General features: G+C 32.4%; 1 protein-coding gene across 1 annotated transcript; it reads left to right on the top strand.

Moving 5' to 3' along the window:
- The first annotated feature begins 768 nt into the window (after positions 1 to 768).
- On the top strand, positions 769 to 9,959 carry LOC111087675 (protein hunchback-like). The gene is made up of 2 exons (XM_022395141.1): positions 769 to 850; positions 6,504 to 9,959. Exon 2 carries the CDS (start codon positions 6,506 to 6,508, stop codon positions 9,677 to 9,679), a length of 3,174 nt encoding a protein of 1,057 aa, XP_022250849.1. The 5' UTR covers positions 769 to 850; positions 6,504 to 6,505; the 3' UTR covers positions 9,680 to 9,959.
- The last annotated feature ends 5,552 nt before the right edge of the window (positions 9,960 to 15,511 follow it).

Here is a 15,511-nt window from a genome sequence, read left to right as displayed (position 1 = left end):
TTATTTAAGAAAGGACTTGTATCGCTGAAGTTCCTCGGGAAGAATTTTTACTGGAAATTAACAAACGAACAGAGACGTAACAGTACGTTACAATAGTACCCAGTATTTCTGCACACTACAATAGTTAAACATTATTTTTCTCTTTAGAAAAAATATAATATATATAAATTTTTTCAAATCTACTTTTTGAAGTATTCATAATATAATAAATAATAAGATCTAATTTCGATTACATGTCTGAAATAAAAACTACAGCATAGTACATAAATTTATAAAACGGCGCAGAAAATGTAAAGTGCATCACATTCCTTGGTACTTTATAAATTATATTTTGTATAAATGCGTTCATTACAATGTGTGTACCTAATTTATTCGATGTTTAAACATGGTTTGAAATGACTAATAAATATTCGAATGAAATATTCTTGAGAAGTTCTTCTTTAATGTTTTCATTGAACTATGCTCATTGTCGATGAGTTATTACTATTACTCAGTATTAGAGCATCTGTCATTATGATACGAATAAATGATAAGTAAATAGTTAATAAATTTTAAAGCGTTGAGAACTTATAAAGATAATTCATTTTGATTATAGTATAACTTGATAATGATAGCAGCGTTATTTAGTATTAAAGTTTATAAAATATAGTTATTTAACAATTTTTATATAATCAGTTAGACTTAAAGAACAAATATATCTGACGTCTAAACTAGCTATCCATAACTATAAAATGGTAGAAATGAAAATGGCGTACGGCTTAGTAAACTATTTTATACTCTAACGTTCTATTAACATTGTCCTGATTTCTTATAGAAATAAGAACCAAGTTTTCAGGACTATCTTACTCAGGTAAACGAATGTTTCCATTGAATTATTCGAATATTAACGTCTTAGATATGAATGACAACTCACAATTTTACCTTTTTTTTTTTCTTCATCACATCATATTAGGCCTAACTGGATTGTGTTATAGCCTTGTGGTTTATAGGCCTAACGTAACTGTTACAACTTACAAGTTATGAGCCAATGTATATGTTACTTTGTATTAAATATTACTAACACCGTATGAAAAATTCTCTTTGTTAACTCAAAAGTTCTATAATTTGTTTTTAAAAGGAAAAACAACTTTGTTAATAGAAATAACTGTAGTATTCTGATGTTAGTGCTAGTACTACTGACTACTACTAGTTCTTGTAAATACTAATACTATAATACCAGTAATGGTAATAGTAGTTATTACTACAACAACATAGTCACAGAACACAGGCAAATTATTCCTCTAAGTGTTATTAATTTATAAGGATTATGTAAATTTTCTGGTATAAGTAAATTGTATTCTAATTTCTAACAATTAGATTGTGATAGTGCAGTTATGATGTGTGTATCATGAAAATATTATGTATTTTAAAATAATTTGTTTTTGGTCATAAATCAGTTTCTTCTGTTACAATCTTTGAAAGATTCTTAACAAAAATGCTATTCAAATATCTTAGTTTTGTTTAATTCAAAATATCATGTATGTATGAATCTAAGTTTCAAATGGATAGCAACTGCCTGTTGTAGAAACCTACAAATGTAAAGGACAACGGTTCAAAATGGAAGACTTTCGAAACATTGTCCTCTACATTTGTAGGTTTCTACAACAGGCAGTTGTTGTCCATTTGAAACTTAGATTAATTATGAATACTCTGCCTAAACAACCTATCAAAGATTATCATGTATGTATGTATGTTCTTAACAATGTGATTCTGAGAAATAGATTGTAGAATGGTAAATTTTATGAATTTCATCAGATATTGCACCATCGGAATCAGATGGTTGAACAAGTGTTTAAAGAAATTAAAGCTACAAAGATTAGGTTTAGAAATTTGGAAATTGGACACTCATTTAAGCCCTCATGTTTGAAAAATGCACGAGGGCTGTAAACAGCTCCTGCCAAACAATACATGGGGGCTGATACTGTATCTATATTCTTTGTTTACAAAATTGGACAATAAAATTTAATTAGTATTGATTGAATTGTACTGTTTTCTATTAAGTGAACGTGTGGTTGTATTTCTAGGGCAAAGTGAGGGTAAGAAGCAAATATAAGGCAGTCAAAAACGTGAGATAACAGATTCTACTTTTATTTTATTATTTTATATGTGTTCTGCTCATTTATTATTCTTTCTTTCATTTAGTTTAACTTTGCATCTTCAGTTACATTAAAGTGCTAACTCACCTTCTATCTAGAGCACATTGATTTTGAGTGTGTATGTATCATGAAACTGACACAAGTGTTCTTGATTGTAGTGGCATTTTTTTATGTCGTTATAGCTTAATGTATACATTTTTGTATGTAAAAGTGTGTTTAAAAAAAGGAGTTTGAAGTCTTGTAAATAAAAAAAAATATGTTTACTTATCATTCTAATTATTAAAATTTTGAATATAAATGTGGAACTGTTGCCATATGTGAACATCTGGAGTGTATAGTGATTTCTTAAAAGCTCATATTTGTTTACTAGAACTTGTTACATCACAAAGAAATGCATAGAGTTGTTTTTCCAATTGTAACTATCTTTTAGGATTTGGTAAAAAAATGAATGGGCATTGAAACTTAATATTTTAAAAATAGTGGTTTAAATAGAGAAATTATCATTGTTTTAAGAGGTGTATATGTCTCTCTTCTACTGGTGGAAGGATACAGTCTAATACTGATTGCATCATAGACAAGTGCAGTAGGGGTGGTAGTTATGTTCACAGGTTTGGCACATACGCAAAAACATTTTAGCAGTGGCAAGAAGTATTAGTTATCTGTTCTGTGGAGAGGTGAGTAGAATTCTTGAACAGTAATATTTTGAAAAATATAAAATGTACCTTATCTTCCATGTGCTATACTCACTTTGAGCACTGTGTATACCTAAAGCTCAGTATTTTCTATGGCTATGCAGTGTTTAGTTGGGTTGTTTTTTCATTAAGAATTGTGAAATTTTTGTGCTCATTATTTTCACCATTTTGGTTAACATTTAAAGTATTATCTTTTTTATCTTTGTTTCTCAATTTCTAAAAATTAATGTACAGATTTTAAACAGTTGGTTTCAGTTACATTGTCTGTTACGAATTATGTTATTTTCTTACTTTATTTTGATTTGTTTTGTTCTCTTAATTGTATTATTAAGATTTTGGCACATATGTTCTAGAGCCTGTGATTTGGTTTCTTTGACAAGAATATCCTCCATGGTCAGTAACTCAGTGTTTGGGTTTTGACAATATGAAAATGATCAAGGCCTAAGTACTATAGACATACCAGACTTACTAAGTAAAAATAGTATGATAATAAAAGATAAATAAATTATGAAAAAAGTTAAATAATATTACCACTTTCCATAAATTCAGTTTCATGGATCTTGTTGAATATGATTTCTTATATCCATGTTCCTGAAACCTCCGGGTTCCAGATTCCTGTACAGGATTTGTCATATTTTCTCTAAATGGCAACATGGTGAATGGATTTACTCTGACAATATGCATCACATGGTGGGTTCTAATCCTGCATTCTTGATCTTGGATCCAGGACTCATGGCTTCCTTATTTTGTTACTTCTGCTGGGCCTGCCTTGTCTTTGAATGTCTCTGACCAGCTATTCCTGTGACCTGACATTGCTTCTGGTTGTTTTATGTTTGATAAGGATCAAGTAACACCTGCCTTTGTTCTTCACTGTTCTTTTAATTCAGGTATACACCAATTATACATTTACTTCAGTTTTTTTGTGCTGGTTTTAGGGCAATCTTTTTGCATACATCTCAACTCATGAGATTTTTTTCTCCTCTTCCTCCCTTGCCTGATTGTTGTATCATTGTAGATTCTTTTTCTTAACTTTTAGTTGCCATGTCTTCCTTTAACTTATACTCCTTCTATGTGGTTTGTCGTGCGTATTCATCTTGAATGTGTTCTCCCAGCTTAGAGATTTTTCATCTTTGTCTACTTTGATTTTTTTTAAAAACCCTCAACCTGATCATCTTCATCCTTTTCTTACATTCTTAGCTTGCTGTCCTCTTTACCCTTTCCTTCTGAGGTTCTTATAACTTTTCCAACAGTATTACTGGGAAATATCACATTAATGTGTTCTTCATGATCCCCATTTTCTTTTTCAGTTATTGCCCAGTTCACTTGCTGTCTTTGTTTCTGGGATTTGCTTCTTCTGAAACGGTACTACCTCCTCTCACCCAAAGCTATCTCAACCTTGATTTGCCATCTAAGCATTGCTAACATTTTTCAACAGTGCACCAGTCTTTTATATCCTTTCATTTTTGCACCATTGCAGCAACATTTGCTGATCATGTGACTACTCTCCACCAATCATACTGAACCATCTATATTAGTGCAGATAACTCCCTCTATCATTACAGCACAATCCTCATTTTCTCGATTGGCATTCTAGTGTATAGAATTTGTGTGTTTGATTTCCATTGTTTTTATTTGTTTGTTTTAGAAATGTTTCTGTTTCCAAATTCTACTTTGTGTAAATGAATTCAATATTTAATATGGCAGATGTTGAAATTCTAGCTAAAAGTAGAATACTAGTTCCCAGGTCTCAGGGTTGATGATGTCTGCTGGGGAAGCACAGGTTTTAGTTCATGGGGAATTCGTATCTTACATTTGGCAGACAATTTTTCCTTTCACGTCATGATTTTTGTGAAGATGGATATAACTGCTGTGTGGAACTACTGTCTTTCTATGGCACTTTCCACCTGTTACCATGCCTCCACGTAATCTGCTGGGTTAGGTGTTGTTCTTTTTCCAGGAGATCTGTGGTGAGTTTTTCACTGTGTATTTCTCACTCCCCATGTACAGTCACTTTGTGTGATTTTGTGTGGATAGACCTAATTTCTGCACTGATTTAGGTCATTCATGTCTTCTCTGGTCAGTGTTGGGTAAGTTAGATTTTTATACTTCTTTTACCATCTAGGTTAATTTAGTTTAAACTTGTGTTTGGAGTTTGATTATTCCTTTGTTTTTATTTACATTTTTACTTCTTTTTACAGTTAATGTTATTTTGTTTGCAAGTTCCTTTTTCTTTACTGATTGGGGATTAGATTAAACTTTGTTATGGTTAACTGGATACCTTTTTATTCTTATGTTCTTCAGGGTCAATTGAATTTTCGTGTCCTATGTCTTATAGATTCTTTGGGTGGACTTAATGTTCAATATTTAAGGGTCCCTTATCTTCTAAGTTCCTTTAGTGGTTTTGTACTTTGGGTGTTGCATATTGTTTTCTGTTTTATGTCAAATTTCATAGCTTTGCAGGTTTGTTATTTTTATTTACTTTGTAGACTTTACATTTTTCTACATTTGGTTAGTTCATTAGTAATGAGAACTTTCTCTGAGTTTAGTTTATATCTCTTTCACTACAATTCATGACAGTTACATGGGTTCTACAGGTTATGTCTGTGAGTTTCTGCCTTCCATTTTACTTCCCCTCTATGTACTTCCTGGATCTCCTTCTCATCGGGATTGTACCTCATCCAATCGTCTTACCGAGTCTGTTCGAGACCTACTACACAAAGGAGCCATTGAACAGGTGGTACCAACTCAACATAATCACCTCTCCACAGAATCCCATCCTTTCTTGTCAAGAATGAGCTTATGGTATATAAAAAGTGCTACACAAAGGAGCCTTTGAACAGGTGGTACCAACTCAACATAATCACCTCTCCACAGAACCCCATCCTTTCTTGTCAAGAATGAGCTTATGGTATACAAAAAGTGCTCAAGGGTGTTACTTTACATAGAGGATGTGTCACCCTCCAGTTAATGAAGGGTTATAGTTTGATGCTGATTGCATCATGGATAGGTGCAGTACACATTATTAACTGTAGGAGTGGGCATTTCATTCAAAGTCCTGACACATGCACAAAATCTTCTTGGCAGTAGTGCAATGCATTAGTGGTATGTTCTGTGGAGAGGTAAGTATATATCTGAAAGAGATTTTCAAGGAAGGAGAGTGTTACCTTTAAGAATAATTTAATATTAATCCTATTTTATTAACAAAAAAGTATGTGACATAGAAATTGCCATTTTTGAATGTTGTTAAAAATATCTTGAAAGCAATAAGAAACTAATTCATTTAAACAGGTTCTCATTCTTTGTTTTACCAGGTACTTCATTGAGAATTAGACAGTTAATGTATGTTACAATTTCTTAATGATATTTTTAGATTTGGAATTTAATAGTTTGTTACTACAATTGATGAACTGTAATGTTTTTCTGTTCTCTAAAACTTGAATGTTAAGCATAGTAATGCTGTTAAAAAGTGTAAAAAACAAACAGGAGTGGACAGCATTAAGTAGTTATTGAATCCTGTTGAAAAAATACATACTTTCATAACTAGTTTTGAAATTTTTGCATGTTTGGTTTTCTTCTAAGTTCAATTTTTGCATGAACATAAACTTTACCTTTTTTTGTTGTTCAGGTACAATATTTATTACAATTTAAATTAATTTGGTATGGTATTTTATTACAGGAATGCCTGAGACAGATGAAAATCCACCAGGAGAACTTAATCCTGTTTGTTCTCCAAATTTTGAAACACCAGTTGCTTCTGGTGCTGAAAGCACTGAATCTGTACCATCAACCAATACACAAGATGATGAAATTTGTAAAGAAGGAACTTCTTTAAATAGTTCTAACATGATGTATCTAAAAAAAGACTTTACAAGTGATGATGGAAATATTATGAATGAACTTAATAAAAATGGTCAAAATGTAACTAGCACTCTTGAAGATGCATGTAGTTCCGACAAGAAAGATGAGGATTGTACACCTTTAGATTGTTCATTTGAACAAACCAATAAGGGTCAGAAATCAAACAATTCAGAAAGGAGCTGTTCTTTTGTACCAATCTTTCATCCCTCAGTCTGTACAAGCTCTTCTTTTGAAGAAAATTTAAATAGTAAAATCATGGTCCACCAAAGAGTCAACTCGTCAGATGAAAAACAGACATGGTTGAAGCCTCCAACATTCTTCATTGAGACTCCTAAAAATAAAAGCTTGGTATTTGGCCAGTTTCATAACTTCATTGGTTCAAATCATATGGACCCAGGAATTCACTTGCACAACCCATCAGTATTGAATAACAATATTGTTAAAAATGTTAAAGAAATTGGATTCCAAAATGAATTTTTAAAAGATTTGTCATTGCATGATGATGGTATTCGAAGTATAAATAAAACTAATAGTGAACTTAGGACTGAGGAGCTTAATCCTGAAGTTTTAAAAATCAAGCATTCTTCAGACACAGTTTCTTTGGATGAAAGTAGAATTTGTTCTAGGCCATCTTGTACAGTAGAACATCCTGAACCTTTAGTATCAAGTGCTGGTTCTCTAGGGATGACACAAACATTCAGTTTGTCAAACCAAAAGAAGAGAAAAAATGGTAATAGTTGTTCCACCACAATTTATGCAGAGAATGAAGATCCTGAGTTTGAAATGAAGAAAAAAATTATTAAAGTTGATACAACAAGCAATCTTGAATATCAGCCATGGTTACATGATAATAAATATCCTTTAGAACAGGATTGTAATGACAAAACCTTCTTAGATCAAAACCAAACGTTTGGTACTAAGTCAAACAGTGTACATAAGCAGCATGGAAGATTTATATCTGATTTCAGGAACTGTAACTTTGAAAAATCTCATGAACCAGAAAGTAGTGACTTGCAAGAATTAAATAAGTCAGCAGTTATGTTTGACCATGAACAGTCACACATTAGAGCTTCTCAAAGTAATACTAATAACAGTCACTTTGACAGCAAAAACAGTTTCATGTTAGAAGATTCCATTGGACAAGTCGGCCATTATTCAAAGGAAATGGATCATGATGATACCAAAAATACTCGAGCTTACCAGTGTGATATCTGTCACATGAAATTCACTCAGTTTGCCAACATGCGCAGACACAAATTGAGCCATTTTGGAGTTAGACCTTTTGAATGTCGCTTATGCCCAAAACGTTTTTTTCGAAAAGATCACCTGATGGAACATATTGTACGACAACATTCATTGCAGAGACCTTTCCGTTGCCCTTTCTGTATTAAAAGCTTTAACAGTCGACCACAGTTGAAAGCGCATCTGTCATTAGAGCACAGTGGGAATAAGCTTTGCAGAATTTGTGGTTTTGAATCTGTTTCTGTTGCAGGAGCCAAAGTGCATTACTCATCCCGTCATGGTAAGTCTAACTCAGAAACTTTAGATGGCTCTTCTGTACCCTCTGTAGGAGGTGATTTAGTTCAGTCATCAGTTGTCAGAGACATAGACTTAAACACTGTTTCTCAAAAAGTAGTTCCTGGTATGTTTCATCATCCAGTTACATCTTCAAATCAATTAGTTGATGGTAGTAAATCTTTCTCAACTCATCTGTTTTGTGAACCACCATCATTAGTAGTTGCACCTATTTCTCCTTCTACAAGCAAACTTTGTTCTTCCACCACATCTCCAATGACTTCATCTATAACCACAGATACTTTTTTTGTACATGATGTTCTTCACTCTTCTAATTTAACCAAAAAGAAGTCACCAGAGAAAACAGTTGCTTCTTACCAACCTTCCTGCTTGCTCAGAACACATAACATTGATAAAGATATGGTCAGAATAGACTGTCCAAATCCATCCTTCAAAAGTCCATTTTTACAAAAAATTGTTCCAGCATCTACTGCAAGATCTTTTTGTAATTCAACACCAACACTTCAAACAGATCTTATGAGAGTTTCTTCAACAGGAACAGCATTTCGTCATTCTAGTGGTTTTTCCAAAGTAGATAAACTTTTGGGTGTTCAGCGTTCCCCAAGCAGTGAGAACCCTGATACTTCTGAAGCTTCGAAAAAGATTGTGATTAAAACAGAGCCACGAGATACAAGTGTTTTAGTTACTAATGTCAAAATGGATGATGTTTCTACAAATGCGAAAAGAAGCTGTGTACAGATTCATGAGGAAATGTCATCAAACATAGACAACACATCAGAAACTTCTTGTGATTCTGGTGTATCTGGAGATTTTAAAGAGAAGAAGCAAGAGAATGATTCTATTCCCAACCAATCATCACAGTCTTCAACATCTGTTAAAGAAGGTCGTCAAAAAGCAGTTGCAACTGAACATCAAAAGATTCCACACACATCAGGGGCTTCAGCTAGAAAACACCAGCCTTGCCAATCATCTGATAATGGACCTGCTACAGAAGAGTCTGTAAATACTGAAAAAATGGACATCTGTCGACAAGTTAAATACACCAGGAGGCCACGTTGCATGCTTCAAGATAACACATCTACTGACAATTGTCCTGCTTCAAGCAAAGATCAACAAAATATTAATGTTATTAACCGCAGACAGGCTGCTTGTGGTGTTTCACGACCACCAGAAGACAAGTATAGGGCTCCATCAACGTCTTCATCAACTGATGGAACAGCTGAAACAACCACACACATCAAATCTGACCCTGATAGCGTAAACAGAGGAAGCAAAAAATCACAGGACCAGACATTGGTATGTCCCCATTGTGAAATCACATTTCTGGATCAGACACTTTATTTCCTCCACAGAGGTCTACATTCAGGTTCAAACCCATGGAAATGTAACATGTGTGGGCAAGAATGTAGGGATAAGTTTGATTTCACATCACATGTTATCAGTGAAGCTCATGGTTAAAATTTTTTTGTTTTTGTTTTGTTATTTCTACTTAATGGTAACATTATTGTTATGGTGCTTTTGAAAAAGACTTAGAAATACAGTATACAACATGTACAATTCAAAGAAGTTAAAAGAACATTTATGAGTGTACATTTTAGTATTAAGTCTTATGTAACTTTGCTGCTAATGGCAACACCAAAATTCTATGTTTAAAGATTTTGATACATTAAATAATATTTCATATATAACACTAAAGGACATTTCACATATAACAGACATAATATTTTAGGACATAGAAATACCTTCATATATTGTATCATTAATTCATATATATATATATATATACGGCCTTCCAAGCTTTTTTCAGTTCTGTCACAATCACTATTCGTTGACAATAAATATTTCCCTAATGCAGTTTGTTGTTATGTTTAACCATAAAAACAGCAAGTGACCAGTGTAAAAACCTGGATTTTGCACTGAAGAATTAATTGATAGGAATCTGTTGTATCACTTTTACAGCTTAAGTGTTGAACTTTTCACTAAATTTCCACCAACGTTCTTAACAATAATAGTCTTGAGTAATCTGTCACACTTCTTAATGAGACTTATTGATACATCACACATTTCTTAATAGTGATGCACAAAGTTCTTAACAATGGTATATATTTGTACATACAGTTTTTAACAATGATACATATTGATACACCACACATTTCTTAACAGTTGTATATACATTTCTTAACAGCGGTATATATTTGTACTTACAAATTTTAACAAGTCATGCTGAAATAAACAGTTGCTGCCCCTTTCACCTTTGTTTAGCATATACTTTTTTTTTGCTGTTGACAAGAGGTAATAAATCCTTTCATGTTAGCTAGTTTTTTGCTAAGGACATACTGTGTATTCAAAAGAGCCATCAGGCAAGACCTTGTGTGTACATAATGACTTGTAGGTGTTCAACAAAACTGAACTGTCTGATGAAAACAACAGCTGGTGGTTGGAGTGTGTCTTGAAGTTCAGCACACTGTTGAAAGTACATTTGTTGCCATACAGGCATATTTAAACAAGCAGCAAATTTCATTACCATGTTTCTAGTAGAGTAGCATCAGTGAATACATTAAGTGTGCTATATCATTGACTTGCAGGAATTTACGGACATTACCACCAACATGCCTTTCATCATCTTTTGCATATACTCTGTTGAATCAGACCACTTCTCTTAGTAAGTACCTTAATTTTTCTTTTCTGTGATTAATGGACCTGCTCATAAATGAACTGAACAGTATTTTTTATACATCCTTCAGGGCCCTTTAACATGTTATCAATTAACAGGTTAGATTAAGTGAATAATTTTTTTACTGCCTTTCCAACAACACAAGTTCTAAAATTTATAAACCTCTTTAATGTCATATTTATTTACAATTATTCCCCAACTGCTTGAGTTGAGCATTTTAACAAATACAGATCACTTAGGACTATCATCAGTAACAGCAGATGATACATTAATTGGTGCTAGTTGAACGTTCGTGTTAAGAAACATAATGTTAAGTTTAGAAACTAGATTCCAAATGTTCGTGATCTAACAAACTTGCATGATCTGTGGTAGAGATAAAAACTTTGATTTAACATCATATGGTTTGTCATGATCTTACAATCTGAAAAGTTCTGGCAGATATGAAAAATCTTGATTTAACATTGTATAGTTTCATAGATATTACACTTTCCACTATAGTTGACTCGGGGTTTTCTGTTGACACTTAGATTGAGCACAAGTGAGAGAGACAACTGAAATAGTTTGATAGTACTGCCCTTTTTACAAGTTTTGGGTAGTGCGTAAACATTTTACCAGCTTTTTCTTCAAAATATTCTGTTAATTTGCATATTACAAAGATTTGGAAATGTAGTTGACACACCTAGAAAAATATATTAATAATGTGTATAATGCTCATATAGGTAACTACAGTGGTATATTTATTCTGAGGTGTCAGCTATATATTTAAAATTAATATGCAAATATTTTCTGTTGTTTACCCAATTTAAAGAATAAAGTGTATCAGAGGCTACAAATTATACTGTTAGTAATTCTACATTTGTACTTTCTTGGAAACAAAGTTCTTTCTGAAAAATTGCTAGGCTAATCGGGTAAATATATAATATTATTATAAAAGCTATAACTAAATTAAAGTTAAAAATATAATTAATCAAGACAATTAAACTTAAATCAAAAGGCAGTTTTTTATTATTTGAACTCTTTTTAATTATACTTGTTCATTTTTGATTTAGTACAAGTTAAAAATTTAGCAATGGCATTATATTAGTTACATAATTTTTAATATAAAGATGGTTGGAAAATTTTTCTTTTGGATTTATGTGCATCATTCTTTTTTTCTTTTTTTTTTTTCAATGCTTCTATCCAAAAAGTCCCACAGTGGGTCAGTCTTAAGTTTACAGACTTAAGATACTAAGTTTCAGGGTTTAATTTCCTATGAGGGACAAAGCACAAATTGTCTATTGTGTGGCTTTGTGCTAAAATATACACAAAAACAGTCTGTTGGAAAAGTAAAATATGCACTTTTGGAACACCAGAATAATTTTGTTTGCCTGGACATAAAACTTGTAGGGCATATTTTTGCTTTTCACAGAAACATTAGTACTTTTCTATATGTTTCAAAAAAAAAGTTAACACTACCTCAAGTTATATAAAATAAAACAAAATGTGAATCCTATAGTGCATGTAATCACTAGTTACTCACTTAAATAATGATGGTTTTAAAATGTTGGTATGACCTGCTGTTAATGATGTCAACAGCAGTGTGCTGATCTTATCTCTAGGTAGTGTTGATAGTATGACCTGCTGTTGATGGTGTTATTAACAGTGGTGTGCAGGTCTTGTTTGTAGGTGATGTTGGTAGTATGACCTGCTGTTGATGGTGTCAACAGCAGTGTGCAGGTCTTGTTCCTAGATGATGTTGGTAGTATGACCTGCTGTTGATGGTGTCAACAGCAGTGTGCAGGTCTTGTTTCTAGATGATGTTGGTAGTATAACCTGCTGTTGATGGTGTCAACAGCAGTGTGCAGGTCTTGTTTCTAGATGATGTTGGTAGTATAACCTGCTGTTGATGGTGTCAACAGCAGTGTGCAGGTCCTTGTTTCTTGGTGATGTTGGTAGTATAACCTTACTTGCTTCAGATGCATAGCTTTACAGTGCTACAATGTACATCATGTGATAGATAGTAGTTTGTAACACTATGCAGTACAATGTCACACTAACATTAAAATTCCAGCTTTAGACTCACATGTGATAGGTAGTAGTTTGTAACACTACGCAGTACAACGTCACACTGACATTAAAATTCCAGCTGTAGACTTGCATGTGATAGGTAGTAGTTTGTAATACTACGCAGTACAATGTCACACTGACATTAAAATTCCAGCTGTAGACTCACATGTGATAGGTAGTTTGTAACACTACGCAGTACAACGTCACACTGACATTAAAATTCCAGCTGTAGATCTACATGTGATAGGTAGTAGTTTGTAATACTACGCAGTACAACATCACACTGTCATTAAAATTCCAGCTGTAGACCTACATTATGATAGATAGTAGTTTGTAACACTACGCAGTACAACATCACACTGTCATTAAAATTCCAGTTGTAGAACTGTGTTATTATTAGTTAATTAGTTGACATTAATTACTTTTTTATAGTATCTGTCAGGAATGTAGTTTATGCTGAACATTTTCATGAGATTTTAAAAAAATTATTGAAACATACTTTTCCTTCCCTTATCTCGTTCACCACAAAACACGTTATTGAACCATGTGAACTGGTTCAGAAAAAGAAAGTTATATTTCGCAGGACAATGTGTGGGTATTTGCTACTTAAGAAGAAATAAGAAAATGTGTGAGTGATCTAAAAGTCATGTTTTTATTGACTTAGGATTTAAATTTGTTTGTAGTTTTTACATGTTGTTTACAGTAATTTGTGAAAAGTTATTTGAATAGATAAGTCATTGCAGGAATCCACTTACGTGGCTGGTGCTGCTTGACACTGTCAAAACACCAGTACTATTGCTTGGATGATAACAGTAAAAAAATGAAAGCAGGCAATTTGTGTGTAAAGTTAGTGCTTGTCTGGAAATATTGAAGTCTCTGAGCTTAACTCCTTTACTAACTAACTTGACTCAATAGTTGACTGACTGATGGCTACATTAGCTTAGCACTAACTTTTATACACTGTCCTTCTGCGGTTTTTACCAATTAAAACAGGAAATCATACCTTGCATTGTTTACTTCTAAAGAAATTGGCTTGAAGCTTTTAAAGTATAATACACAAGTTATTGTCATTCTTGTTTTCCAGGCAAGGAAACTTTATTAATAATGATGAAGAAGGTTTTAAAGTATCTGAATATGTTTAATGTAGGATAATTCCTCTATTGCTTAACCCTTAGGTTAACGTAGCAACATTGCATCTTCTCTTTGATTAGATGAGATGACAATAGAAGTTTTCTTTGCCACCCACACTGAGGATATGAAATTAGGTTAACTGTGTGGGAAGTAGTTGTTCTAGTACCACGATATGTATGATATATATATTTACAGACACATATACTCTATAACATTAATACCTGTTTAAATTAATCCAGTTTTGCCTGGAGTTTCATATTTGGTGTTCTTGTACAGTGTAGATCTTATCACCAGTGTGCTCCTTTTTATAACCTGTTGTTGTACATGGCACATTTTAAAACAAAGTGAATATCTTACCTGTACACAGTGCTCAAAGCTTTTCATCTTTGTCTTTCAAAGTTAAAGCATTAGCTTGCAAAGTTGTATATTAATGTATTACCATTGTGTTGTATAAGGTTTTTATTGTGATTGTTAATCTTTCTCTACATGCACATTTGTAATGTTTCTAACATATACTTGTGTCTTAAAAACATTGATACTGTCAATTGTTAATATTTTATGTGCAATCACATAATTGCAACGTTTATCTCTGGAAATTTTCAGACTGCTTGTCTTTTACGTTAATACAATATTTTATAAAATTTACATTACAAAACTTTTTTGACTTTGGTTCTATGCCAGTGTAATGTATTGAAATACATCCAGCATGTTAGTGGATTAGTTATTTCTGGCATCTATTTTTCAAAGTATTTAAGGAAGATGCTTTGTTGAAAGAACAGTTGAAGATTGAATTATTGTTACAGTTTAAGATTGTTAGGGACTGTTTGTCCACTTTTGGATTGGTTATTTTGTGCTAAATCATTTTCATTTTCTCTTTAAATTTAAACTCTGTACATTGTAAAGGAAAATGTATCGTTGCATAACCTAACCACATGTTAAGTTACTTTTTCTATAACTGTAAAATCTTTTTAAATAGATGAATCTGGTTATAAGTACAGTATCCTGATGCTGATAAAATAATAATTATAAGAAAGTATGTTCAGTTCACTTATTTTCCTCATCATAATGTCATTTGTTATGATGGATTTTAAAATTTTAAACCTACCATACAAATGTTTTAGCTCGAGCAATGAACTTATGTTTTAAGAAGAAAAGTCGTGGACTTATACTCCATATTATGAAGACGTTTTTAAAATTTAGTAGGAGAAATATATTTAAAAACTACTACTTGAACATAAAACAATAATAGGCTTGTAAGCAAAGTTTGTAAGTTGTGGTGTAATAAGTGGTAATGGTTCTATACACTGGTTGATGATCATATGATTGTGTGTTTTAAAAATGGGCAGGTAAGAATAATTGCAAAGATCCTGTATATTCTTACACAGTGTTACTTGTTTTGCAGGGTTTATATATATATATATATATATATATATATATAT

The sequence above is a fragment of the Limulus polyphemus genome, unplaced genomic scaffold, assembly GCF_000517525.1.
Source record: "Limulus polyphemus unplaced genomic scaffold, Limulus_polyphemus-2.1.2 Scaffold2466, whole genome shotgun sequence".
NCBI classification, from domain to species: Eukaryota; Metazoa; Arthropoda; class Merostomata; order Xiphosura; family Limulidae; genus Limulus; species Limulus polyphemus.
Note: the sequence above shows the minus strand (reverse complement) of the source record. Positions and strands in the feature narration are given on the sequence as shown.

Bases quoted from the DNA above. Each gene is read 5' to 3' on its own strand.
- LOC111087675 (XM_022395141.1), top strand. From the start codon at position 6,506: ATGCCTGAGACAGATGAAAATCCACCAGGAGAACTTAATCCTGTTTGT.